The following is a 26,008-nucleotide window of genomic DNA, read 5'->3' on the forward strand; positions in this document are numbered from 1 at the left end:
GCAGAGGCCCCTGCCCAGCAGACCCTGCTCAGTGACCCAGAATGACATTTATAGTATGTGGTGTGCTAATGGCACAGCAAACGCGCTGTGCGCCTGTTGGGTGGGGAGCAGAAGGGGCTTAATGAAACAAGCGCCTCGGGCAGAGAAGTCAGAAAGAAGAGGCTTGTCTGGGGGTGGGGGGGGTCAGAGGGAGGGGCGTGTCCGCACGGGCTAGACGGAGGGGGCGTGTCCGGGCGGGCCGGAGGGAGGGGGCGTGTCCTGGAGGACCGGAGGGCGGGGCATACCTCAGCCGGGCGTTCACTTACTTGGATGCAGCCTCCTCCTCGTATTTCCGCCGCAGCTCCAGCAGCTCGGTCTGCGTGGCCTTCAACGCTGGGAGAAAGTAAAGAGCCAAGGTGAGGCCCCTGCCCCCAGGCAGGTGGAACCCAGTCCTGCCGCAGGGCCGGAAGGCAGGATAAGCCTCACGGCAGGGCGGGAAGGCCTTTTCCTTAGTTAAAACTGGTGACAGGTAGGGCTTCCTGCCCCTAGAGGGGCTTTAAGCTGGTGGAGGGATGTGGAGTGGCCTGGGCGCGGAGGGCAAATGAGATACGCCTCTATGAGTCTGTGAGGCTTAGGGAACCCGTGGCCTTGGGAATACGTCCCCCAGTACCCTGAGGCCACCCCAGGACCATCCATGAACTCGCCCACCCTGTGGCCTGGACCTGGCAGATGAGGGGGACAGGGAGGAGCAACAAAGTCAACAGGTCTGTGCACATTAAAACGCACGAGAGACTTTCCGTACAATTCCAGGCTTCTGATTTCTCCAGGAAAACTGAAGGGACTGGCGACACGGCCATATGGCCGTGCCTGGCTGGTGCTCAGCAGTGGCCACCTCTTTACACAAGGTCTGGTTACTTCAATTTACCCCAGCCCCCACCTCTCCCTAATGCTGCTATCCCTAACCAGCTGGCTTAATTGTGTGCCCAGCGCCTGTAGGCACTATTTGCCACCCTTGATTTAATTCTCAAACCCTCTCTCCACTGTGGCCTCTGGGGGCTGGGTCTTGGAACCCCCTGGGTAATTAGGTTTTTCCTTTCTCTTCCCAAACTCCCTTTTTCCCCTGCTGATTCTAGACCACCTGAGCCTTGTTCACGGCCTCACTGCCCTCTCCCACTCTTCCTCCTGGTCCGACAGGGTGGGGGCGCTGCATGAGGCCAGATACATACCTGAATGTAGGACCTTGATCTTCTCCTCTGCCTCCCCCAGTCTGGCTGCCAAAGTGATCTGTACTTCTTGAAGGCCCCTGCGGAGAAGCCAGGGCTGCTCACGTGGGCTCTCCTCACCCCCTCGTGGGTGGGCCTTGCCTGGGCCCCTGAATCTTGCTATGCTGGCCTCCTATCCACCCCCCACCCCACCCCATCCCACCGCCTGCTCCCTGTAATCTGCACTTCTTTTTCATGAGTCCTCCAACATGGTATTCTGGAATTTGGCTGCCCTGCTGTTTTATTGACTGTGTGGCTCCCATTACGGCTGATTGGGTTAAATTTCGGGCCCTCCATCGGCCAGCAACCTTGCCTCTTTGAGCTTCAGTTTCCTCATCTGTAGAATGGAGTCTCTGAAGGGGCCTGCCTCAGTAGGGACCACGAAGCACGCTCAGCAGGTTCTTGGCACTCAGTATTTCCTCAATATCCTTAGTTACTGTTATTGTCCCTGGGGAGGTATTTTTTCCTCTCTCTGTGGCAGGAGTTCGGGATGCCCAGCCGGCCCATTGGGGCCTGGTTCAGGTGTGGTGCAAGTGTCTCAGCAGAGAAAGAGGGGCTCTGGCTGGACTGGGGGAAGGTTTATGCAGAGCCTGAGCCTTACATTGGCTAGCCCAGAGACTCTGGGAAAGGAGCCCCCCCCCCCGTCTTTTACCACATTCTGCCCCAGCACCCTGACTCATGCCACTCCAGCCACACTTGCCTCCTTGTAGTTCCAGCACACCAGGCATGTTCCTACCTCAGGGCCTTTGCACTGGCTGTTCCCTCTGCCTGTAACAGCCTTCCCCTGTATTTCTGCAGGCCTTACTCCCTCACCTCCTGAGGGCTTTGCTCACTTTCTCAGTGAAGCCTCTCCCAACACTCTATTTAAAACTTTACCATCAATCTCATCTTCCTCCTCACGTACTTTCATTTTCTTCACAGCCTTCATCATCATCTAGCGCACCATTTATTTTATTTATCTTGTTTACTCGTGTCTTCCTCACTAGAAAGTAAATTCCAGAAGAGCAGGGAGTTTTGTCCATTTTGTTCACTGTTGTGTCCCTATAACAGTGCCTGGCACACAGCAGGTGGCTCCACAAACATATAGAATGAATGAATAAATAAGTGAATGAAAGAAAGGATAAAGTAATGACCACCAAAATACTGTCCTAGAAATGTCCCAGAATACAGATATTATTCCTTCCACACCAATTTTAAGGGCAATCATTGATTGACACACATTTCTCCATGTGAGCGCTAAGCACCTACAGGTGTTATCTCGTGTCATTCACAGCAGCCTAGGTGTTAATGCCACCTACTCTGACCTGTGATGGTCAGTGTGATGTATCTACTTGATTAGGCTGTAATGCCCAGTTACTCAATCACACTTATCCAGGGGTTGCTGTGAAGGTATTCTGTAGATGGGGTTAACATCTATAATCAGTTGATGTTAAGTAAAGGAGAATAGTCTCAGTAATGTGGGTGGGCCTCATCTAATCAGTTGAAGGTCTTAAGAACGAAACAGAGGAAGAAGAAATTCTGCCTCAAAACTGCAGCATTGGCAGCTGCCTGACAGTTTCCAGCCTGCTGGCTCCTCCACTAATTCAGAATTGCAAGCCCCAACTGTATGAGCTAAGTCCTTGAAATATTCCTCTTACTCAATTAAAATAAATCCTCTGGTTCTGTGCCTCTGGAGAACACTAATACACCAAAATTAGCCCCATTTTCCAGATGGGGAAACTGAGGCTCAAAGAGGTGAAGTGACATGCCCAGGGCCAGCTGCTGAGCTGCTGAGGTGGGGCTAGAACCCAGGCCTGCATCTCCATCTTCAGCCTGTACCTGGATCCCCAGGGGGCCCACTTCTGTGCCAGGTGGGGCAGCAGGAGCCCACCCGCCCCTCTCCAACTCACTTTTGTTTCTCTGTCTCATTTCTCTGCAGCAAAGTTTCTGTCAGGAGGGCTTTGCTGGGAATGCTCGGGAGGCGGATCCCCTCGGTCAGCGTGGGCCCGGCTGGAGACGTCCCCTCTCTCTGCTCTGGAGGAGAAAAAGAGGGAAAACCACTCATCGCTGGGAGCAGCATGACAGCCAGAGCCACTTTCTACAAACCAGATCGATTGATAGTGCTGGGGCAAGAATCAATTTCCCAAACTCAGGTGTCGGAGAGAGAGCAGCTGTCGGGACCTGCTGTCACTGTGGTCGCCGGGTTGCAGCCGCGGAGAGCGTGTGTGCTCGAAAGTCCGGTTCCCGTCGTGCTAGCCTCAGACAGCATGTGCAGAGCCTTCCTCTGCCCTCTCCGACGTGGTCCTGCCTCTTTGGCTGTCATCTTTTTTTAAAAGTTGTAGTGAAATATATATAACATAATATTCACCATTTTAATGTGTACAATTCATTTACATTTAGCATATTCACTATCTTGTGCAAAAATTACCACTAATTCCAGAACACTGTCATCATCCCAAAAGGAAATCCATCTCCATTAAGCAGTCACTTCCATTCACCCTCCCCCAGCCCCTGGCAACCACGGATCTGCATATTATGGGTATTTCATATCACTGGAATCATAGTATATGTCCTTTTGTGACTAGCTTCTTTCACTTAGCATACTGTTTCTGAGGTTCATCCAGGTTGTAGCATGTGGCAGACTTTCACCCCTTTCTATGGCTAAATATTCTATTTTATGACTAGGCCACGTTTTGGTCCTCCATTATCTGTCAACGGACATTTGGCCATTCTAAATAATGGTGCTATAAACACTGTGTACATGTTTTTGTTTGAGCACCTGTTTTCAATTCTTTGGGGGCTACACCTAGGAGTGGAATTGCTGGGTCATAGGTCACTCTAGGTTTAACTTACTAAGGACCCACTGCACTGTTTTCCCCTCCCACAGTGGATGGCACACCCTCAGATACTCAGTTGTGGCCCACCTCACCTGTAGGTGCCCCCAGGCAGGTCCCGTGGTGGCTCATCGTGGGGATCAGTATATGCTTTTGGCACTGAATTCACCATGGGGAGAGAGGGTGCTCAGGGGCTGGCAGTTGAGGGTAGGTAGCTCAAGAATCCCAAAATCCAGGCTCCCAACCTTGGGCCCAAATGACTCAGTTAAATTCCATTTTTAAACTCCTGCTATAAGCCTGGCATAGGAGGGTGAGTGCAGAGCCGGGCGGTTTGCAGAGTGAGCCCCTTCAGCAGATGACAGAGTGCTCAGAGCCTGGTTCACTCTCACACATGTACATATGCACACATGGGAATGTTCCAGGTGCTGAGGCCACAGCAGTGAACAAAAAGATGTGGTCTGACCATCATGATACAGAGCAGCAAGTGCCCTAAAGGAGAGATGTGGCCCAGGGCCAAGGTCACTTAGTCATCTGTTGACTCTGACTCAGTTTCCCCATGTAAAGAACAGGGCCAGTGACACCTCAGAAGGTGGATGCCAGGAGAGAGTGGGATGCTGTGTGGAAGGCACATGTCACAGAGCAAACACTCTCAAGAGGTGGTTTCTACAACTATTCCTCTTCTTACAGAGGAAAGTTCAAACTTCAAAAGGATCTCAGAGGAAAGAAATGAGAGTTTTGCTGGGGGACCTCAGAGGCTTTAGAGAGCTGAGACTGAAGAACTGCCAACTCCTTGCTTGTCAGGGAGGCTGGAAAGGCATTCTGGGTGCAGGAACAGGGTTGGCAAAGTGCTGTATTTTAATCACTGTGAATCACGTGGAGGTAAGGAAGGGAGCTGCAAAATGGGGACTGTGTGAGAGTGGTCAACTTTTCCTTTGACAGGCCTCAGCCCATTTTGTCTTCCCCACAACTCCAGAGGGCAGACTAGGCCAAATGTGGCCCACCACCTGTTCTGTCAGTAAAATTATATTGGAACACAGCCATGAAACTTGTTTACATATTCTCTATGGCTGCTTTCACATGGAGTTGAGTAGTTATGACAGAAACTGCATGGCTTGCAAAGCCTCTTTGGCCCTTTACAGAAAAAAGATCATCTGCTAACCTCTGAGGTAAATTCTACTCATTCATTCCCTAGACAAGTTATTCCTACACCTGACTCTTCCCCTCTTCTCTGCTTAGTTTTTTTCCCAAAGCCTTTCCCACCACCTAAAATACTATAATTTATTGGATGACAATCAGTTTCTTCCCTAGAAGGTCAGTGCCCTAAGGGCAGGGATTTTTGTCTGTTTTGTCCTGGCTGTGTCCCCAGTGCCTATGACAGTGCCCGGCCTGCAGCTCAATAAATACCCAAGACTTAGATGGTTACCAACGGCCTTCAGGTGCATGTTTGCCTGTGGAGACCTACCTTACCTACCAGAGGTAACCACCATGCTGAATTTTGCTCATCATTCTCTTCCTTTGAAACATTTTAATCACTATATATACCCTACATATGTAGCTCTGCTAGCCTCTTGTCTCATTCTGGTACTGAGACAGTGTTGTGTTCACGACATCCTGTTGCCATCTCTTCCTGGACACATAGTGAGCCTACATTCCCGGGGCTCCTTTTCAGCTGGGTGTGGCCACATGACTGAGTATTGCCCAGTGGGATATGGCTGGAAGTAATGTATGCCACTTCTAGGCCTGGACCCCACAGACCTCTGTGTGACCCTTCACATTCTTTCTCTGCCTTTTGGCCAGTTGTCAACAGTTACTGTGACTCTGGATGTCATGTATTGAAGATGGCAGGATCACCACGGCTTGGGTGCCTGAGTGACTGTGTGGAGCACTCCCCGCAAACATCCCCATTCTTCAAATATATTAAGCCTCTCAGATTTGGAGTTGGTCTGTTTCAGCAGTAGTACCTTAACCTATTCTGCACCTAAAATGGTAAAGTTGAGTTCCCTTCCTCACCCCCACCCACCCCAAAGGGTGGCCAAGTTTGGCTGCTGAAGGTCTACTGCCCATTTATTTATTACAGATGTGTCCTGTGAAGGCCTTATCAGTACCTTTGGGGCCGAGGAGCTCAGGGTGCCTCTTCCACGAAATGTGGAGGTCTCGCCGCGGCTGCCCACTGGGGTCGAAGCTGGGGGTCTGCAGTCTGTCGTCTAGGCTGCGCACTGCCTCAAACACAGGCACGGGATCTGCACAGAGTGAGGAAGACGGGGGAGGTGGGGGCCCTAGGGACTGGGGGATGCCCAGGCTGAGGCTGTGGGGCCTGGCAGGTCCCTCCACGGGGAGCATGTGTGGGGAGGCCATCCACAAGGGCTGTCTGAAGTTGTTCTGATGGCTTAGGAGGGCAACGTGGACTTTCTGCTTCATGGAGGAGAAGCTTCCTCAGGCACCTGCTCAGGGGAGCGTGTGCCATCCACATGGGTGTGGGCATCCTGCCCAGCTGGGAATAACAACTGCCATCATGACTGTGCTTTCTGGATTCTATGATGCCATCTGTAGAGGCCATGGGATTGTCTTGCATGCCTTCAACCACAGGGAGTGTCTGAATAAGGACCCCATGCTGAAATCCACCAGTGTGAGGCCAGCCTTCCCAGAATGGGCCTGCAGGAAGCAGGACTACAGGCTGACTCCTGGGGGAACATGGGACTCTCTGGGGGACAAGGACTCCCCCTAGGCCTTGCCCAGTGCTTCTTTAGGCTGTGGGTGGTCTGGCTTCTATCCAGTTCCCCCAGCACTTCTCCCAGCACCCTCTTTTCCTTCACCTGCCTTTCCCTAATAGCATCCTTACACATACAGTCCTTGGGGTGTTTCTCAGTGGACTTGGACCAATACCATCACTGGTGACATGAGCGGTCAATTAAATAATGGTTTTTCTGAGGGTGAAAACACACCTCTCCATTTTCCAAAAGGTTCAAGGTGAGGAAGGTGCATTTCCCTCCACCTGGAATTCTGCACCTCCCACCCCCATGCCCTTCACCTAGGGAGTACTTCCTTCTCCTTCAGATCTAGAATCCAGCCCCTCTTCTGCCAGGCAGCTTTCCCCAACTCCCTACCTAGGGCAGGTGCTAAGACTATGTGGATCATGCCAGGGGTCGGTGTGGCATCTTCCAGGTCACAAAGCTAGTCCATGGGAATGGGCTCCCATGATGCTCCCAGCATCCCCTGGAGGCTGGCTTGGCTCTGATTCATTTCACAGATGAGGGAACTGAGGCTTAAGGAGGCCAGGGGAGGCAAGACTCAAAACCGGGTCTCTTTCTCAGATGCCACAAAAGCTTCCTATTCCAGCGGTGTGGACATTTCAACCCCCATAGCAGCAGGCAGGGCTCATGGGGGCCTAGGAGAGCCGGGGCCTCCTTGCTTCATGCCAAGGGACTTGGGTCTGGCCCACAGTCTTTTCTTTGGCACCAGAACTCTGCCTCTTTCTGGCCCCTCCCAGCATCCACCTGGCCACTCCTGTCTGCTGCGGGGCAGAGGGCTTCAGAACATGGGCCCTAGTGGCAGACATCCGGGGTCTTGGTCTGATCTATACTTGTTTCTCAGGATTGCTGCGTGACTTGGCAAGTGAATCCATCTCTCTATGCTTCACCGTAAAAGTACCGACCTCATTGGGTTGTGATGAGGATCCATGTAAAGTTCTTAATACAGTGCCTGGTACTTGGTTGGCTCGGAACAAATGGAAGCGCTGGATATTCCTGCCTTTCTGAGCTCCGGTCACACTGGCCTTCTTCTCAGTCCCTCAAATGCTTCTTCACGCTCCGGCGTCTTTGTACAGGCAGAAGCCTTTTCCGGGAGGCTTTCCTTCCTTTCCCTTTAACCTCTCTCAGCTAGTTAATGCTCAGTTGTTTTTTCATATTCCACTTGTTCCAGGAAGACTTCCTTGACTAGTCAGTCCTCCGATATGAGCTCCTCCAGCTGCCTACACCTATCCTTCACAGTACTCACTGTACTTAAAATTTTCATTGATTAGCATATCCATCTAATTAACACCCACTGGACTGCTGATGCCACAACAAGGCAAGGCTGGAACCACATCTGTTTTTGCTCCCTCACTGGACCCCTTGTAGGTCAATGAAGCCTGACATACAGTTCAACCCAATAAATACCTGCAAACGGAAGGAGCAGGCTAGTGCCTGTACAGGGGGACCTTCAGGTCCGGCTGGAACAAGGTTGTCCTTGCGTTTTTCCCTTGCGTTTTATCCCTCCCCTCCTGCCTGTTTGCTGAGGTGCCGGGAGCGCTGACAATGGGCGTTGGGGCGGAGGTAAGCAGGTGCGGGGAATGCCGCTGTCTTTCCTCTGTCAGCACTCCCCCCATGCCTGTCATTAGGCTGGGCCTGCTCAGCAGGCTATGCCATTATGTCTCCCCGGGCTGATGTAATTATACATTGACATAATTAACCCAGCAAGCACATTAGGCAGGCCAGCTAAAAATTCATCTATAATTATTTGTTGTGTGCATGCTAATGAGTCCATCTGCACTGCCTTTGTACAACATGGACAAATTAATTTACAAGTCTGAATTTTTTAATAAGTTCAAGGAAAGGCTTCCCATTGTGTCCTGGTTTTGAGAAAGGAAGAAAAAGGTGACAAGCTCTTGCTGGGGTCAGAGAAGTTAGATAAACATGGGAGGCTGCAGCTCTGAGTGGCCCCAGAGAGCCATGGAGGTCTGGCTCTGGCTCCAAGGAGGTGGAAATGACCCAGCTTGTGGCTCAGGGGCTGGCTGGCCACAAGCCCGTCCAAACCAAGCGATGACGCTTGGGTGATAAAGGATGTCATTCACCCCATTCTACAGGGTCAGGGGTTGATGTTTCGTTCTGCTCAGAGGCCCTGAGGGTCACGCCCTGCTGCCTTGTGCTGTCTGTCCAGGGGAAGCCGGCCTCAGGTGGTTTCCTGGGGAGGCTGGGGGCGTGGGGTTGGCTGGACACTTAATACTCGTTCCAAGGCCCCCTCCTTCACCTTTGTTTGCCGGCATAGTATAGAACACGGTGGCTAAGCTCACAGAATCTGAAGTCCAGCTCTGGGTCCAAATCCCATGGGGCCTTGAGCATGGTTTCCCCACTTACAAAGTGGGAAAAATATAACAGTTCTTACTTCCCAGGAATTATTGGGAAGATTAAACAAAGATACTGAGAGAGACTGCTGGTGTCAGCTCTGGCTCAAATTGGCCATGTGACATCTGGACAGTTAACCTCTCAGAGCTTCCATTTTCTCATCTGCAAAATGGGGCTCTGTGTAGGGCATGGTTGCAAGGACTGGATGAGAGAGCGTGTACAGAGAGTTGCACAGTGGTAGGGGCACAACAGGGCCTGGTAAGTGTTGGTTGCTGTTATCACTCTGAGAGGAGGCAGCACGCCTGGTCTCGTGGCATTCTAGGGCCAGCTGTCGGCATGGGATGCTCTGTGGAGACAGGTTATGGCCTCATATATGTTCATCTGTCACTGGTAGATTCAGAATGCAATAATCCTGCTTTAACTCCACTCTGGGACCCAAAAATTCCAGCTTAGAAAGTTTCACTGGGGAGGAACCTAGCAGGTCAGTTTTGCCCGGCAGTCTTACCACAGTGCACAGGTGGGGAAAGCAGGGTCCAGTAGCTTCCCGAAGTCTGCCAGTGAGTTGGTGGCAGGGCTGCGATGGGCCCTTGGGCTTCTTCTTCCCACACTCTGTTGCCTCCTGGATCATCAATTTGAGCGAGAAAGTGGGTGGGGGTGAGGGGGTGTTACAATGACTCAGCGGAAGTCAGCCTGTGACTGCATCCTAACAGCCAACGCACTTTAAATGGACTGGAATTCATTCATTCTTTACCATAACATTATGAAGTAGGTACTGCTGTGTTCCCATTTTATAGATTGGGAAACTGAGGCACAGTGTGGGGGTGAAGTCCCTTCTGCAAGGTGAGACCCTGTAAGGTAGATGCTGGTATCTGTCTTCCAGAAAAGGAAACAAAGTCTCAGAGAAGAGATGCCATGTGCCCAAGGCCCCTGAGCTCAGAAGTAGCAGAGGTGGAATTTGAACCCAGAATGCCAGGTGATTCCCTGCAGTGGGCCAAGCTGCCTTGAGGCAGGGCACAGGGGACTTTTTACTATTATGCTAAAAGAAGGAGACTGAGAGCTTTGTTCCTGCCTTATTACTGGCTTGTTGAGTGACCTTGAATGAAGCACTAGACCCCTCTGGGCTCCCCACTGAAATTCCTACTCCAAGTTTATCAACGTTGGATGTCAACTAGATAGGGTGGGGTCTTGCAGAAGTGAGTGCTTTAGGCCCTGGGCCTGTCCCTTAGAGCTGCGATGCTCAGGGAGGGTGCTCATTAAATGCCTTTACAGCTAAACTTGACACAAGAGGTACAAATGTTATGAATCCTCCAAATTCCCTAATCACACTCAGATAAAGGGGGAGGGGGCCAGGCTGGGGGGCCAAGGGCCAGCTTCTGGCTGTGACACTTTCTGGGAAAGTCACTTAGGCCCTGGCCTCAGTTTCCCCATCAGTAAAATGGGGATAACAACAGTGCCTACTGCATAGGGCCACACAGGGATTCCATGAGCATGTTGAGCCACAGGCAATGCCCAGCCTGGCACCCAGAAGACTCTAAGTGACTATTGCCCTTATTTTTATTGTTGTGACTTGTGGCAGCCAAGGAACGTGCCCCCCAGGTCTCCCTTTAAGAGAGAACCTCCTGGTGGGATGCACGAGGTGCTGGGCCCTTGGATCTGCTGCAGCAATAGCTCAGAGGCCATGCTGCCGGCGGCTGCTCCTAGTCAATGACTGAGGCCACTCCTGTTGATGCTGGGACAGGCAGCCCTCACGTTATGGATGGAACTGAGCCCCTCATATGCATATGCCCAAGCCCTCACCCCTGATGTGACTGTACTGAAGATGGACCTTTAAGGAGGTAAACTAGGTTAAATGAGGACATAAGGGTGAGGCTCTGGTTCCCACAGGACTGGTGTCCTTACAAGAAGACACGCCAGAGTTCTCTTTTTCCACATATGCACAGAGAGGCCATGCGAAGACAGCAAAGGCAGCCATCTGCAAGCCAGGAAGAGGTCTCACCAGAAACCAACTCTGCCGGCCCCTTGATTTAGACTCTCAGCCTCCAGAACTATGAGAAATACATTAAGCCATCTGGTCCATGGTATTATAGCAGTCTGAGCAGACTGGTACATCCTGCTTTGGGGGGTCCCGCTTAGTGTGGCTGAGACTTTCTCAGCACTCACTGCAGTGTGAGGTTCCTACCTGTCTCTTTTCCTAGGTGTCAGACCAGCATTGCCATCTGAAGGTTCTCCCTGCCTCCTCCTCACCTCCTTGCACATCTAATATCATCTTGGCATCTGTCGGCTTCTGGAGGACCCAAACCACCATGTGACTATTCTTTTGCCTCTCAGAGCCTCAGTTTTCCCAACTGTAAAATGGGGATAGTCAAAGTGCCTCCCATGTGGTGCTGCTGCTAGAATCCGGAGTCTGTGGTTGCGAAGCCTGTGGTGTGGTGCTGGCAAATCGCACGGTGATATGTCTGAAGTGGGTAGAGCTCACAGGAGGCCTATGAGTCCATGCCCCAACCTCACTCAGCACAACTTTGTTGGGCATCTGTGGGGTCCAGGAATGGTGCTCTGTTTGTGTGTAACTGAATTCCAATCAGATATATGGATGTGGATTTATCCTAAGGGCAGTGGGAAGTGACATGTTCTAACTGCCTTTATCAAACGCTCATCCAAGCTGCTGTGTGAAAAGTGGGCTGTGGACAGGCTACTGCAGGAGTCCAGGTAGGATGCTAGGGTCAGGGTGGTGGCAGCAGAAAGGGGAAGTGCTCAGACTTAAGAGGTAGACAGGAAGACCTGATGGGGTGTGGTATACTAGGTCGAATAGCGTCCCCCCGAATTCATGTTCACTTGGGTCTTTGGAACGTGATCTCATTTAGAAACACTGTCTTTGCAGACCAAATTAAGGTAAAATGAGGTTGACTGGATTAGGGTTGACTAATCCAGGGACTAGGGTCCTTATAAGAGAAGAGAGGACATAGAGACACACAGAGAAGACAGCCCTGTGAAGATGGAGGCAGAGACTGCAATGATGCAGCTATAAGCCAAGGAATGCCAAGGAAGCCAGCTGCCCCCAGAAGCTAGGTGAGGGGATTGCAACAGATTCCCGCTCAGAGTCTCTGGAAGGAACCAACCCTGCCAACACCTTGATCTGAGGCTTCTGGCCTGTAGAATTTAGAGAATACATTTCCATTGCTTTAAACCCCCCAGCTAGCAGTCATTTGGTATGGCAGCTCCAGAAAACCAATACACTGTGCTCTGGGGGACAGAAGTCAAAGCAGGTGTGGGCAGAGCCCTGTCATCCCTATCTGATCCATCCCTTCTCCCTGCTTCTGGGGACACTGGCAATCTTCAGCATGCCTTGGCCTATGGTGGCATCTCTTCAATCTTTGCCTCTATTGTCACATGGCCTTTTCCTCTCTGTGTGTCTCTCCTATTCTTACAAGGGACACCAGTCATACTGGATTAGGGCCCATCCTAATGACTTCCTCTTAACTTGATGACCTCTGAAAAGACCCTCTTTCCAAATAAGGTCATGCTCCCAGGGACCAGGGGTTAGGGCTTGAGCATATCTTTCTGGGGCACACAATTCAACCCATAGAGTGTGGTACCTGACTGGGTACCACCTGTGAGAGGGGCAGGACTGAGGGGCTGCCAAGTCTTACAGGAAGTCCTTGCTCAAGCCAGCTTCCCGCCTAAGGCACCCATTCCACTTGAGTAGGGAACAAGATGAATAGGGTCCTCCTCTGACAAGCACACAGCATCGGTCTCAGTTACTTTCCAGGTATTTTCCACTCTATTTTCTCCCTGCAGTTCACAGGGTAGAATTCCCAGATTTTACAGTGTGTGGGTAAACTAATTTCTTCCCACCTCCCTCATCTGGGGGAAATCCAAGAAGCCCTCAGGTAAACTGCTGGGGGTTGAGTTAGAGAAGAAAAACAATTACTAGCATCCAGAAAACGGAGATTCAGCCAAATTACACATGGGTACGAGGCTTGGCTGTGGTGGTTAGTAAACCAAAGGGTTTCCCATTTGTCCAGTCATCTCACTCAATGCATCAGCTGAATGTCACTGGCTGCTTTTTTATTTTTTATGAACAATTCTTTTTATTAAGGTATCATTGATATATAATATTATGAAGGCTTCACATGAGCAATATTGTGGTTACAACATTCACCCATATTATCAAGTTCCCCCCCAACACCCCATTGCAGTCACTGTCCATCAGCGTAGTAAGATGCTATAGAGTCACTATTTGTCTTCTCTGTGCTGTACTGTCTTCCCCGTGACCCCCCTACATTATGTGTGTTAATCATAATGCCCTTTAATCCCCTTCTCCCTCCCTCTCCATCCACCCATCCCATCCCCTTCTGTTTGGTAACCTCTAGTCCCTTCTTGGAGTCTGTGAGTCTGCTGCTGTTTTGTTCCTTCAGTTTTGTTTGTTGTTATACTCCACAAATGAGGGAAATCATCTGGTATTTGTCTAGCTCCGCCTGGCTTATTTCACTGAGCATAATACCCTCTAGCTCCATCCATGTTGTTGCAAATGGTAGGATTTGTTTTCTTCTTATGGCTGAATGATATTCCATTGTGTATATGTACCACATCTTCTTCATCCATTCATCTACTGATGGACACTTAGGTTGCTTCCATTTCTTGGCTATTGCAAATAGTGCTGCGATAAACATAGGGGTGCATATGTCTTTTTGAATCTGGGATCTTGTTTTCTTTGGGTAAATTCCTATAAATGGAATTCCTGGGTCAAATGGCATTTCTATTTTTAGTTTTTTGAGGAACCTCCATACTGCTTTCCACAATGGTTGAACTAGTTTACATTCCCACCAGCAGTGTAGGAGGGTTCCCCTTTCTCCGCATCCTCACCAGCATTTGTTGTTCCTTGTCACTGGCTCCTTTTACAAGCACAAATTGAAAGGGAAAAGTGACAAGAAATCTTTCAAATGTTTGAAAGAGGTTCCTGAGAGAACCTGGACAATCACAGGCCCTCCGGGCATCTTGCTCTCATTCCTCAGTCCTCCCTTCCACCCCTGGAACCTAGCTCCGGCTTTTCACACAGTAGGTACTCAATAAATGTGGATGCTTCTAAGCTTCTAAGTTTGTGGTGGTTTGTTACAGCAGGAATAGGAAAGTAGTCCAGGCTCTAACACAGCCATTTATTCATCAGTACATTTTTTTGAGCACCTATTAGGTGTGGACATCATTTCTTCAGTTGCATCTGCTATGTGTAAGGGAAGTGTCTGGGCCCTGGAGATATAGCAATGAATGAAAGGAAATTTCTGCCTCCAAGAGGTCGACATTCTAGAGGGTAAAGATGGACAAAGGACAAATAAACCAATGGTAGTAAGGGGCTAAGAAGAAAAATTGTGCGGGGCCTGGGGAGAGAATGGCTGTGTGTTGGGGGGAATGGTGCTCATTGAGGCAGCCTGGTCAGGAAAGTTCGTGAAGGAGGTGACATTTGAGCAGAGCCCTGAAGGAAATGAGGAGGCCAGCAGGGGGATGAGAGAATAAGTTAGACACTGCAAGCACCAGGAGAAACAGCACCTGGCGGAAATCAGACCAGGAGAGGGTGGCAGACCCTCCTGACCAATTCCCCTGCTGCCCTGAGTTAGTGTCCCAGAATCCCCACCTAGCTCGATCTTCACGACAGCTGACCCATTTCACAGATGATGACGTGGGGCTCAAGAGAGGCTGGCAATGCCTGGGTGATTTTTGGTGCCAGCTTCACTTCCCCTCCCTGTTTGCTGGTCTGGGCACTGCCACTGAGGGTGGTGGGTGGGTTCAGAGAAGGCTCTGGCCCTCTAAACACTAGTGTCTGGTCTTCATCCACAAATCCCCACCCAGTATCAAGCCAAAAGCTCAGGGAAACTGACATTTCTTCACACCCCCACATACATATGCCGAGTCTTTGCATGTATTTATATCTCATTCAGTCATCAAAACAACCACATGAGAGATAGCTATATCCCCATTTTCCAGATGAGGTCGAGGCCCCGCAAAGGCAGGCCACTTGCTCACCAAGCTAGAAAAAGGCAGAGCTGTGTTTCAACTGAGCTCAGCCCAAATACCAGACACTGGCTTATCACCTCACAACGTGTGCTGTGTCCGCCTGCCTTCAAACAATGATCAACTTCACATCTGTCCTGATATGAGTTGTTTTTTAACTTAAGTATATTTTAAAGGAATATTTTGTTCCACTATTGTAGATAACTGGGATCCTGTATCAGAAACAGGAGGTGCTTTAACCATAAAAATAAACAAAGAAAAACAAGCAAATGAGAAAACTGATGTTATTAAATTCTAGTTAGATACTGCTGCCTGCCCAAGACCTTGAGCTTGAGCCTGGCTCTCCCTTGGCTAAAAGGGGAGACTCACAGGTGCTCATGTGTTTAAGATGCTCTAGCACCTGACTGAGACTTTATCTAGAAGGAAGTAGAAAGGTGACACTCAGCACACAATGTGTTGCGCCAGGTACACAAAAGCTGCTCCCTGGGTCAGGTGACCCTACCTGGGGAAGCACTGGGTCCTGCCAAGCTCCCAATTCCAAAGCGACCTGTGTCCCCTCTAGTGTCTGGCAAACCTCCTATCCTGGTGCCAGAAGTGACAGAACTCCCTGAGACTTCTCGTCTGGAGCCAGGGAACTCAGTTTTCTGCCAGGCTCAGCACTTCCACCAGAAACCTTACAAATGAGACACGCGGCTGCCGAGAGCCATGAGCTGGACTTTATGTCCCCACTTCACTCCTGCAACATATAGTCCATATATAGATGAGGGTAATGGTAGCTGGAATTAAACAGCCTTAGATCCAACTAGAATAAAAAAGCCAAAAACAGGGGATCCCAAATCAAAAGTGTTTGACTACAACGAATCCTTTGGATCAACTGAGCACGTTGGCAGACACTAAAGAGCAAATACGACCCATCCGAGGTGGCAGGTCCTGACGGGTGTGCAGGGAGGGGGAACATCGTTGGGAAGTGGAGTGCCTTTGTCTTACAGCCATCAACCTACTCTTTACGCATAAACTGCTTAATAAAATAACTAATTCATTTTGGCTACATTGGATCTAAAGCCCTAGAGAATATTGCCAAAAGATTTATAATATTTTAATACCATACTAGGCTTTCCAAAGACACTGTTGGAGGAGATGGGTAAAACATCATCTATTCCATCTTCCACCACTAGCTGATGCTCTTGGTGTTTTTTAAAAAAAGTATCTATGGGGTTTGGGGCGGGGGTGGGGGGTGGCGGGGAGGTTGGGAATCTAGGAAAAGCTGTCTCAATCCTCCCACTGTGTCCATCTGAAGCAAAGTGGCATTTGGAGCTTTTTTAGGAAAGCTGGAGCCGTAAGGCTGTCCGAGAGGCTGTTTAGAAACACATATATGCAGAAGTATGCATGTGCCCCTCCAAAATATCTTTGAGACAGAAGCCTTCTCCCATCTGGGCCCCGGCTCCGGGCGCCTGTGTGGGTGGGAGGCTCAGGCTATTGATGGCGGCAGCGAGACTAACTTTGATCCTTTAATCTTAACTTTTTGATAGCAGATGGGGTGCAGATCCCTTATACGCAGCCATGAGCCGTGTGTCCACCCACACTCTCTTCCCTATTGCCGGGGCTGGCTGCTTCAGGGGTCTCCTGGCTGAAGCATGGACAGAGGGGCTGAAGAGGGTCTTCTTTCTTGGCACTGGTGGTGATGGTAATAACAACTCCATCAACAATAACAACGGCAACCACTGTTTACTAAGCACCTACTATGTGCCAGACACCCAGCTAAGGACTATACTTCACCTGGCTTGAGGTACCAGGAGGTAAGTGTGTTTCTTCAGAGGAGGAGAGAGAGGGTCAGAGAGGTAGAACCCGTTACTCAAGGTCACCCAGACAGAGAGCAGCAGAGCTAGGCCTCACATCCGTGTCCATTATAATAAAAATAAAATTCCTATATACTGAGCTGCCACAGAAAGTTCTGGGCAGGCAGGGACAGTGTCATTTGCTTAACACTGAATGAACAGCATAGGGCTACAATACTTGTCTGTGCTTAGGCACCATGCTAAGTGTTCTCCATTCTCCCGGAAGCCACCCAATGGGTCTATAATTAGGTGAGTTCATTCTTTATGTTTTACAAGTGGAGAAACTGAGTTTCAGAGAAGGCAAGTATGATACAGGAAGCAATACAGCAGACTGGGAGTTGGCCCCACTCTGTAGGAGGGTCCTGCAACCCGGAATCCTTCTAGCAACTCTTGGCATTGCTCTGCCCCCTCAGCTTGGAGCTCAGTGACTCTGTTTCCCCTCAACAAAAGTAGCAGGCTTTGGAGCTCTGGGCCAGGAGGACCAGAAATTCTTGGCTCATTAGGGTTAACTTGTTCTTCCTCTGGGTAATACATCTGCCTTTCAGCAAAGGGGACAACAAAAACCCTTAGCTGTTTTTCACTCATTTTAGAAGCATCCAATGGGTATATCCAAACCTTTCATTTTTTAAATTAATGCTGCATCTGGTTAGGAGCTGGGGGGTCAAGATTCAGGCTCCACCACTCTCTGTTGTGTGACCTTGGGCAAGTGGCTTGACCTCTCTGAGCCTACATGTCCTCAGCTGTGCCCCTGGGCAGGATGGTGGTACCTACCTCTAAAGGGGCTGTGGGGATCAGTAAACTTGTTTCTATAGGGGTCTGTGCACACTGCCTGACACACAGGAAGCACCCTAGAAACGGCCCATAAGGATGGTATCTTATGCTTTAAAAGCAAGTTATAAGACAGCCTTCTCTGAGGCACCTTCTCCCTCTTCCTGCTAGGTGTTCTGGCTGGCCATCTTTGGGTCACATCACCCCTGCCGGATTCTGAGTCTCCAAGACGGAGTAGGACTCAAGCTTGAGTCCCCACAGGGCTCGGCACTAGTAGGTACTCAGAGAATGAGCTAATGAAAAGCCATTGCTGAAATGCCTGTTTTCCCTTCTGAAAGGCAACAGCCGTTCCTGGAGCACCTGCTGGCCAGCAGCATGCTGGATGCTTCCATTTAATCCTCCTCCAATCTTTAGCTACCAGAAGTAGTAAACTTTAGACAGGTGGCCATGGGGAAAGGGCACTCCTGGCAGAGCAAATGGCATGGGCAAAGCTGTGGAAGGAACTGGTGGGGCAGTGCCTTCTAAAGTTAACAGGCATCTTTGGGAAAATCTGATCCTGACCCCTGTAGGGCCAAGCGAACAGAGGCATATTCTGGAGGAAGGGAGGGAGCTGAGGGCAGCAAGTTTCTCATTATACTAAAATCTGTGAAGCTGTCTTACCACTAGATGGCGGTAGAACTAGTCATTTGGGACAAACACAAAGCTATATTCTTAATCTCCCTCATTACTTCCATCAACATATAGTTCAGATAGTTCAAAGATAAATTTTTAAAAATTAAGATCACAAAAGTATTAAAAAATTCCTACAACCTTCAGATGAGAAGGAGCTTTTAAAATACGACACAAAATCCAGAAGCCATAAAACAAAGGTTTGGTAAGCCTTTCTACTTTCTGCAAATGGTTTTTGAATGCCTGCTAGGTACCATATATGAAAGACATTGTAAACAAAGTTAAGAAATAAAAAGTAAACTAGAAGAGATGATATGAAACTCTTTTACCAGGACAAAGGTTAATATCCCTGACATACAAAGAGTGTCTACAAATCAGTAAGATAGAAAAATGGGTTACGGGCATATGGAACCAGTGATTCACAGAAGAATAAATGTGAGTGGTTCATAACATATGAAAAGATGTTTAGTGTAACTGAAAAACAAAGGAGTAAAAACAAATCATCAACGAGAAAAAAAAATCCTACCCTTTCAACCATTGGTTCTGGGTTTGTAGTTAATATGTAGCTGTAGTATACTTTCCCTCCCCAAGTTTGCTTCCTCCCTCTCAGACGTATGGAGCATGCTGTGCTTTCCTGAGCAGCCTAATGCCCAGTGCTGTAGACGAGGTGCCTAAATTACAGCACAGCCAAGAGACTGTTACAAGCAAAGAACCAAAGTCACTCAGGATTTTTAATCACACAGGGAAATACAGATGCTCGTGTGAAAAGAAGCAAGATTCAAAATGGTACGTGAAGAACGAACAACCGTTTTTGAAAGAGTACACAGGGAAGAGATCAGAATGAAAAACAATAAAATGTTCACACTGTTTTCTAGTGGGTAGCTTTCCTCCTTCCTACTTTTCCGTGTTTTCTGAATTTGACAGTGTGCATACGCAACTTTTATAATTGGGGAAAAAATTAAAAAATCTTAAGCATCCTAAGGCATTTTCCTATTTCACAGACTCAATAACGCTATTGCCTAAACTGCCCACCTCATGTCCTTGACAATTGACACACCTTGTGAAATCCACAGCAAGTGCTGTGACTCGGGTCCCTTACACCCTGATGTCTGCTTTGCAATGGGCTGATTATGAAACCCTGCTAAATGCTCTCATGCATAGCATAGCGAATCCTCACAGAGATTGACGAATAGGTTCTATTATTGACCCTCTGCTAGAGACACAGAAACTAGAGCTCAGAGAAGGTCAGGCCCGTGCCAAAGGGCACACATCTCAAAACCTCCAAGCTGAGAGTTCCACCCAGGTGTGCCTGACTCTGCAGCTCAAGCACCTAAGCTGACCAGCCCTGCCTCCTGAAAGAAGGAACACGGAGAAAAATGCCTGTCAGGAGTTGCCATCTCCTGCATTGGATTTTTAAAACCAAAGTAAAGTGGAAAAAACATTTCGGGGCACTCACCTCTCTCTTCTCATCTCTTCAGCAGTGTTCCTCTGCCTGCCCTCTATTCACGCCTTCCTTGATTAATTTTTTTCCCCCTCTCTTTTCTTTTTCTTTTCTAATCACTCAGTTAACAAGTTAGCTTTCTGAAGCTTGGGTCGGTACCTAGTGACTAGGAGCGCGATAAAGAAATCAGCCGTCACTGATACAGAAGTCAGAAAGGTTTAAATCAAATCATCCTCCACAACAATGACATTAATTATGCTTTTAACACGTTTTACTGCTTTTTTTTCTCACTTCACGCCACATCTGTGTGAACAATATCCAAAAGATTTACGGTTTTCTTTCGTAATTACAGACATACAGGCTGCACACTTATCAAAATACTTGCTGAGCAATCACACTATACTGCATTCTCTGCCAAAGATTTGTGTTGGCAGCAGTCATTCAAAACAAAAACGTTGAATCAGGACTTGTGTGGCTTCGGAGGGGGGAGGAAGTATTCCGACAAATAATTTGCCTGTCAAGAAATATAAAAACAGGAGAGTGTGCATCCTGGCAAATTTTCCAGGAGTGTTATTTTTACAGAGGGGGTTGGAGCAGTGTGTGTCGGGGGGGACAGTGAACAGGGAAGCTCAAAGCACCAAAAAAACATCTGACATTTGGTTCTTGTGTCTGAGGATAAAATTTAATGAGAACAAAAATATGTCTTTCTAATTCCCCTAAGAAATCATTAAAACATTTTGTTATTCTTAAATGTCTTGAAAATGAATTAGAGCCCCTAAAGGGGCTGTTCGTATGCTACGTCTCCATCAGTTAAGGCTCCTTGTTCTCCAACTTGGTGACAGCTGGGGACGTATGTCTCCCCCGCCCCTCCATTTCTGGGGAGCAGAGTTGGAAAATCAGACACATGGAGTCAGCACCAGGCCTGGAACGACCCTTTGGGGAGATGGGGGAGAGGGCCCGAGGACCTTCTGGACAGCTCCGAGCCAGACCTGGGAGCTTTCACAGTCCCTGGCTGGCACTGTGGACCCGGCCCTGTGATTGTGTGAACAGCCCTGTCTCCAGAAAGGTCAGGGGCCCCCAGTGAACTCCAGAAATGGAGACTCTTTTCCAAGCAAGGGCCGTAGCCTCTCCTGACCCTCCAGCACTAGCGTCTTGGAGCTAGCCCTGGGTTTGCTAGACAGGTGACCCATGATTTGGTCACCCTGCCACCAGAACGCAAACTCCCTGGAGGCTGGGCACACGTCTGCACCTGTGGTCTCACGGCTAGGTTCCCAGTGTCCAGTTAGTGCCGGGCACCCAGCAGGCACTCAATAAATGCTAACTGAGTGAATACACGCATGACAGGTAGAGGGCTCTACTTGAAATCAAGTACCTTTCCATTCAAATAAACCTTCCTCCCTTTCTGCATCCGAGTCTTATTTCTAATTCATTCAACAAATAGTTATTAGGTGCTTACTGTGTATTAGGTTCCAGTATTTAATTTTAGTGTGACTAGTCCCAGCCTGGGAGAATTTCACTTCTGCCCAGAAAGCCAGACACATGCATGATGATGAGAGTAGCTCAGTCTCCAGTTTATAGATGAAGAGACTGAAGCCCGGGGAGGTGAGTTAATTCATCTGTAGCCACCCAGTGAGTAAGAGGTTCGGGTAGGACTGGAACCCAGGTCGGGCCCTGAGCCTGCTGCCCCTGGTGTCACAGGTGAGATACTACGGGGTCCAATGGAGGAGCCTGGTGTGGGGACTCCTGGGAGGCATCTCTGGGGTGCATCTGGGGTCACCCTCCAATGTCATCTGTCACTGAGACTGTGGCATGCGGTTTGAAGGGTTGAAAAAAGGTGAGAAATAAGATGGTTTATTCTTCCAGGTTTTCCAGATACTTCTGAAGAGAGGGGAAACAAAAAGACCTCAAGGAATGGGGTCTCCAGCCCACATGCCTGGTGTGGTCCTGAGGGTGGGTGATACGACCCAGGCTGCAGACACACAGCCATCTCAGCTTCACGCCACGGGACCATGTCCCCGAGGAGGTGGGCACAGAGCCCCTGAGGGCTGTGCTGCCCAGTTCCAGCCATTCTTGCTGCAAAACTATTCTCACTGAGAAAACCCACGTGGCCAGGCTGCCTTCCTGCAAGCGCAGAACCTGGGCAGAGTGAGGGACAAGAATGGGTCAAGCACGCAGATGCCTCTGTAGTGGGCTGAATGGTGGCCCCCCAAACATACGTCCCCCTAATGCCTGGAACGTGTGAAGTGCCTTCTTTGGAAAAAGGGTCTTTGCAGATGTAATTAAGACTCTTGAGATGACGTCTTCCTGGAATATCTGGGTGGGCCTAATGCCCTTACGAGAGAAGTGAGCTATAGATTTGGGACCCAGATACACAGAGAGAAGGCCATGTGAAGACAGAGGCAGAGACTGGAGTGGTGTGGCTACAGGCTAAAGGCATGTGGAGCCATGAGAAGCTGGAAGAGGTGTGGAAGAATCGTCCCCCGAAGTCTTCAGAGAGAGTGTGGCCCTGCTGACACCTTGATTTCCGATTTCTAGCCTCCAGAACTGTGAAAGAATAAATATCTGTTGTTTCAAGCTCCCCAGTTTGTAGTAATAGACCCAGGAGACTAACACAGCCTCCCCTGAGTAGTCAAGTTGTGACACGGAGCAGACACTCTGGAAATATTTGTTGAGTGTGTCTCCATCTGCCTCTGGCTGTGACACCTTGGGCGTCAAACTCAACCTCTCTGTGCCACGGTGAAGGGGACTGGTTGGGTGTTCCCTTGGGAACTGCTAACATGCAGAGGGTAGAACAAGTCTAACTTCTACACCAGGCCAGTGCTTTTCAAACTCCAGTGTGCTCACAGAGCTCTTGGGGAGCTTGTTTAAACAAAGAAGCTGACTCAGTGGGCCTGGGAAGGGGCCTGAGGTTCTGTATTTCTAACCTTTTCCCAGGCGAAGCCAATGCTGCTGGTCCATAGACCACACTTTGAGTAAAGAGGTTGGAAACCTTCACTCCTCAGCCAGCCCATGTGACTGAAGGGAAGACTCATGTCATGTCTCCTGGGGCTACTGTGACAAAGTACCACCAGTGAAGTGGCTTAAAACAACATATCTTTGTTTTCTGACAGTTCTGGGGCCAGAAGTCTGGAGTCACGGTGTTAGCAGGGCTGTGGTTCCACCAAAGCCCCGAAGGGAGAATCCTTCCTGTCCCTTCCCGTTCCTGGTGGTCTCAGGCATTTCTTGGCTTCTGGCCCCATCCCTCCAACCTCTCTGCACCCCGGAGCCATCACCCATGGCAGCACTGATTCCTGCCTCCAGGAAGGACTGGGAAAGGACCGGGGCCTGTCTGGGTGGAGGGAGTTAGCACGGTGGGGTCTCTCACCAGCTCCAATATTGTTCAGCAAATCACTACGCCTTTCTGGGCTCCCTTTTCTGAGTCATAAATGAGAAGGTGGCAGAGGACAGGCCATTTTCAAAAAGCAGAACTTTTTACAGAAGTATATCTCCACATCTCGGGTATACAGTTCAATGTTCTCATGCTGCTCACACCTCTGTAACCCACACCCAGAGAGAGAAACAGCTGCTCCAGCCCCCAGGGATCCCTCCCAGGAGCTACTGCCCGTCCAAGGGAAACCACTCTCTTGACCTCCAACAGCCCAGGTTCATTTTTTTTTTAACTGAAGTGAAATTCGTGTAACATAAAACTTACTATTTTGAAGTGAACAATTCAGGTGGCATTTAGTACACCCACAATGTACAACTACCACCCCTATCTAGTTCCAGAACATTTTTATCCCCTCAGAAGTAAACCCCACACCCATCAGTAGTCACTCTCCGTTCCCCCTCGTTCCAATCCCTAGCAACTACCAATCTGATCTCTCTGTCTCTACAGAGTCAGGCCTATTTTGGACATTTCATTTAAATAGAATCCTACCTACACTGTATGACCTTTGTGGCTGGCTTCTTTCACTTGGCATAAAGTGTCTGAGGTACACCCATGCTGGAGCATGTGTCAGTACATTCCTTTTTATTGAATCACAGTCCATTGTCTGGAGAGACCATACTTTATTTATTTATCCCCTGGTGGACATTTGGGTTGATTCCCCCTTTTGGCCATTGTGAATAGTGCTGACAGATTAATTTTTGCCTGTCTTCATATTTAATGTAAACAGAGTCACAGAGTACGTGTTCTTTTTGGTTTGGTTTTCACTGAACATCAAGTTTTGAGGTTGGCTGTGCCAGGCTGGGGAACGGTTGAAGTCATTCCTCCAGTGCCCTACCTTTGCTGGCAGAGGGCACTGGGTGCCATTTGTCCTTTGCAGCTATGGGGCGGGACACCTCGCCAGGAGCCTGCCAGAGCTCCCTGGTGGCCACTGGAAGGTGGGCGGGGGAGATGGAGGAACTGTGTGGGGATGTGTCACACCAGTCTGGGTATAGATGCCTTCTTCCCAACCCTCCACCCCTGCCATGGAGGGCCTGGCTTCCCACAGGAGTCTCAGCCTGTCCCCAGAGCCCATGGCGAGGAGGCCCCTGTGTAACAGTCTAACAGCCATTTCCTGTCATTAATTATTCAATTATGGAACCCAAGTGTTTCTTACCTGGTGCTTCAATTAATTGCTTGTAAACACTCAAGAAAGCAGCTTCAGCCTCCTGACTTCTCTTACTAAGGGCCACCACCTTTGGGAACAAGAGAGAGAGTCATATGGAACCATGCGTCTGAGTCTACAAGCATACCTGATCATTTTCTAAGGGTGCAAACATAGATGGGGGTGGCAGAAGGGAAATGGAGGTTAAAGATATGAGGTTAGAAAGCCCGGTTTCAAATCATGGCTCTACCGCATCCCAGCTGTGTGACCTGGGACAAGTCAGTGGCCCTCTCTGACTTCCAGTTTTGTCATCTGTATAATTGGGGTTAAAAAATAGAACCTACCTCCTGAGCCTATTGTGGGGATTAAATGAAGCTGCATATAAGCACTGGGCACAGTAGGTCAGTAACAGCTATTATTAGTAGTATTGTTATTATAGGGTAATGCTGGAGGTTCAAGTATGACACGTTTTGGGGGAAAGTGGGACACATCTGGGGAATACTTATTGCCACTGAAAACTAAAGAGAAATTGTTGAAGATCTTGTAAGATACTAAACAGCTTCAACAAGTGCCCAGGGTGATGAACTTACATGAAACAGATCCTGGCACACCAAAGACCCTCAATAAATGCTTCTTGTTTTATGAATACATGAATGACTGAATAACCCAGTTGAGAGGAGCTACATTCACTCACTCACTCTCTTACTCACAGACATTTCCCATCCTGCCAGTAAGACTCCATAAGACACATCTGGGCAAGACATTTCTGGGGCTTTGCACCACCTCATCCCTCCACTTCTGCCTATGAACTTCAAGCTGTGGCTTCACAGTTGACTTTTGGTAGCCAGTCCCCTGGCATAGTCCTGGGCCTCCCCAGCACATGGCTGGAGTGAGTCCCTGGCACCTGCAGGCCACCATCCCTCCCATCCTCGAGGACACTCCAGGCTGAGTATCCTCCTTTGGAATGGAACGGTTTTCTCCTCCCTGGCACCAATATACCTCTCCCTTTGATGCCAACTTCCTGAATGATGAATCTACTGTGAGTATCTACTTGTCAATCACTCTCTTTCAGAGATGGGCTTTTCTTACACACCCCAGTCAAGCCATTTGGGGGAGTGTCTGTTATGAATTCCTCCCCTCAAAGTAAGCTCTGTGAGCACATTATCTGGTGCATAGAAGGTGTTCAACATAATGTGTTGAATGAATAAATCCAAGAGGGTGGCATCAATTTTAGGTCTTGTCTGTGACACCATTCTGGAGAAATGACAAGGGCCAGTTCTGAGACGGTCCGTTTACAGACGTGGTCAACTGAGGCACAGGCCCTGGAGCCAGGACATCTGGGTTCAGATAGCAGCTCTACCACTTACTGTTTGTGTGCCCCTGAGCAGACAGATCATTTCAACCCCTGTGCCACTACTTCCCCATCTGTAAAATGGGGATAAAACATGAGAACCTCCCCCAAAGGATTGCTGGAGGATAAATGACTTAACACATGTAAAGCTCTGTGTAAACCTCCTGGCCTGCAATAGCCCCATAGATATGTTACCCCTTGGAATGACCGACCCCCTTGT

At 49.2% G+C, this 26,008-nt stretch overlaps 1 protein-coding gene and 1 long non-coding RNA gene across 11 annotated transcripts in view; one reads left to right on the top strand and one right to left on the bottom strand.

Moving 5' to 3' along the window:
* Positions 1-26,008, bottom strand: part of CUX2 (cut like homeobox 2) — a 246,301-nt gene that overhangs the window by 34,827 nt on the left and 185,466 nt on the right. For 5 of the 10 annotated variants that reach the window (XM_036929334.2, XM_057491239.1, XM_057491238.1 and 2 more), the window contains 6 exons: positions 24,450-24,528; positions 9,659-9,772; positions 6,160-6,294; positions 3,131-3,254; positions 1,206-1,282; positions 306-372 (listed from right to left, as the gene is read on the bottom strand). In XM_036929334.2, coding sequence (XP_036785229.2) covers positions 306-372; positions 1,206-1,282; positions 3,131-3,254; positions 6,160-6,294; positions 9,659-9,772; positions 24,450-24,528 — 596 coding nt within the window. Of the gene's footprint in view, positions 1-305; positions 373-1,205; positions 1,283-3,130; positions 3,255-3,401; positions 3,544-6,159; positions 6,296-9,658; positions 9,773-24,449; positions 24,529-26,008 lie in introns of those variants that run through there. The other 5 variants (XM_057491241.1, XM_057491240.1, XM_036929339.2 and 2 more) reach the window with 3 other exon arrangements.
* On the top strand, positions 289-3,587 carry LOC130680530 (uncharacterized). The gene is made up of 2 exons (XR_008993553.1): positions 289-395; positions 3,160-3,587. It is a non-coding gene; the product is annotated as an uncharacterized LOC130680530 (long non-coding RNA).

The sequence above is a fragment of the Manis pentadactyla genome, chromosome 14, assembly GCF_030020395.1.
Source record: "Manis pentadactyla isolate mManPen7 chromosome 14, mManPen7.hap1, whole genome shotgun sequence".
In the NCBI taxonomy this organism is placed as follows: Eukaryota; Metazoa; Chordata; class Mammalia; order Pholidota; family Manidae; genus Manis; species Manis pentadactyla.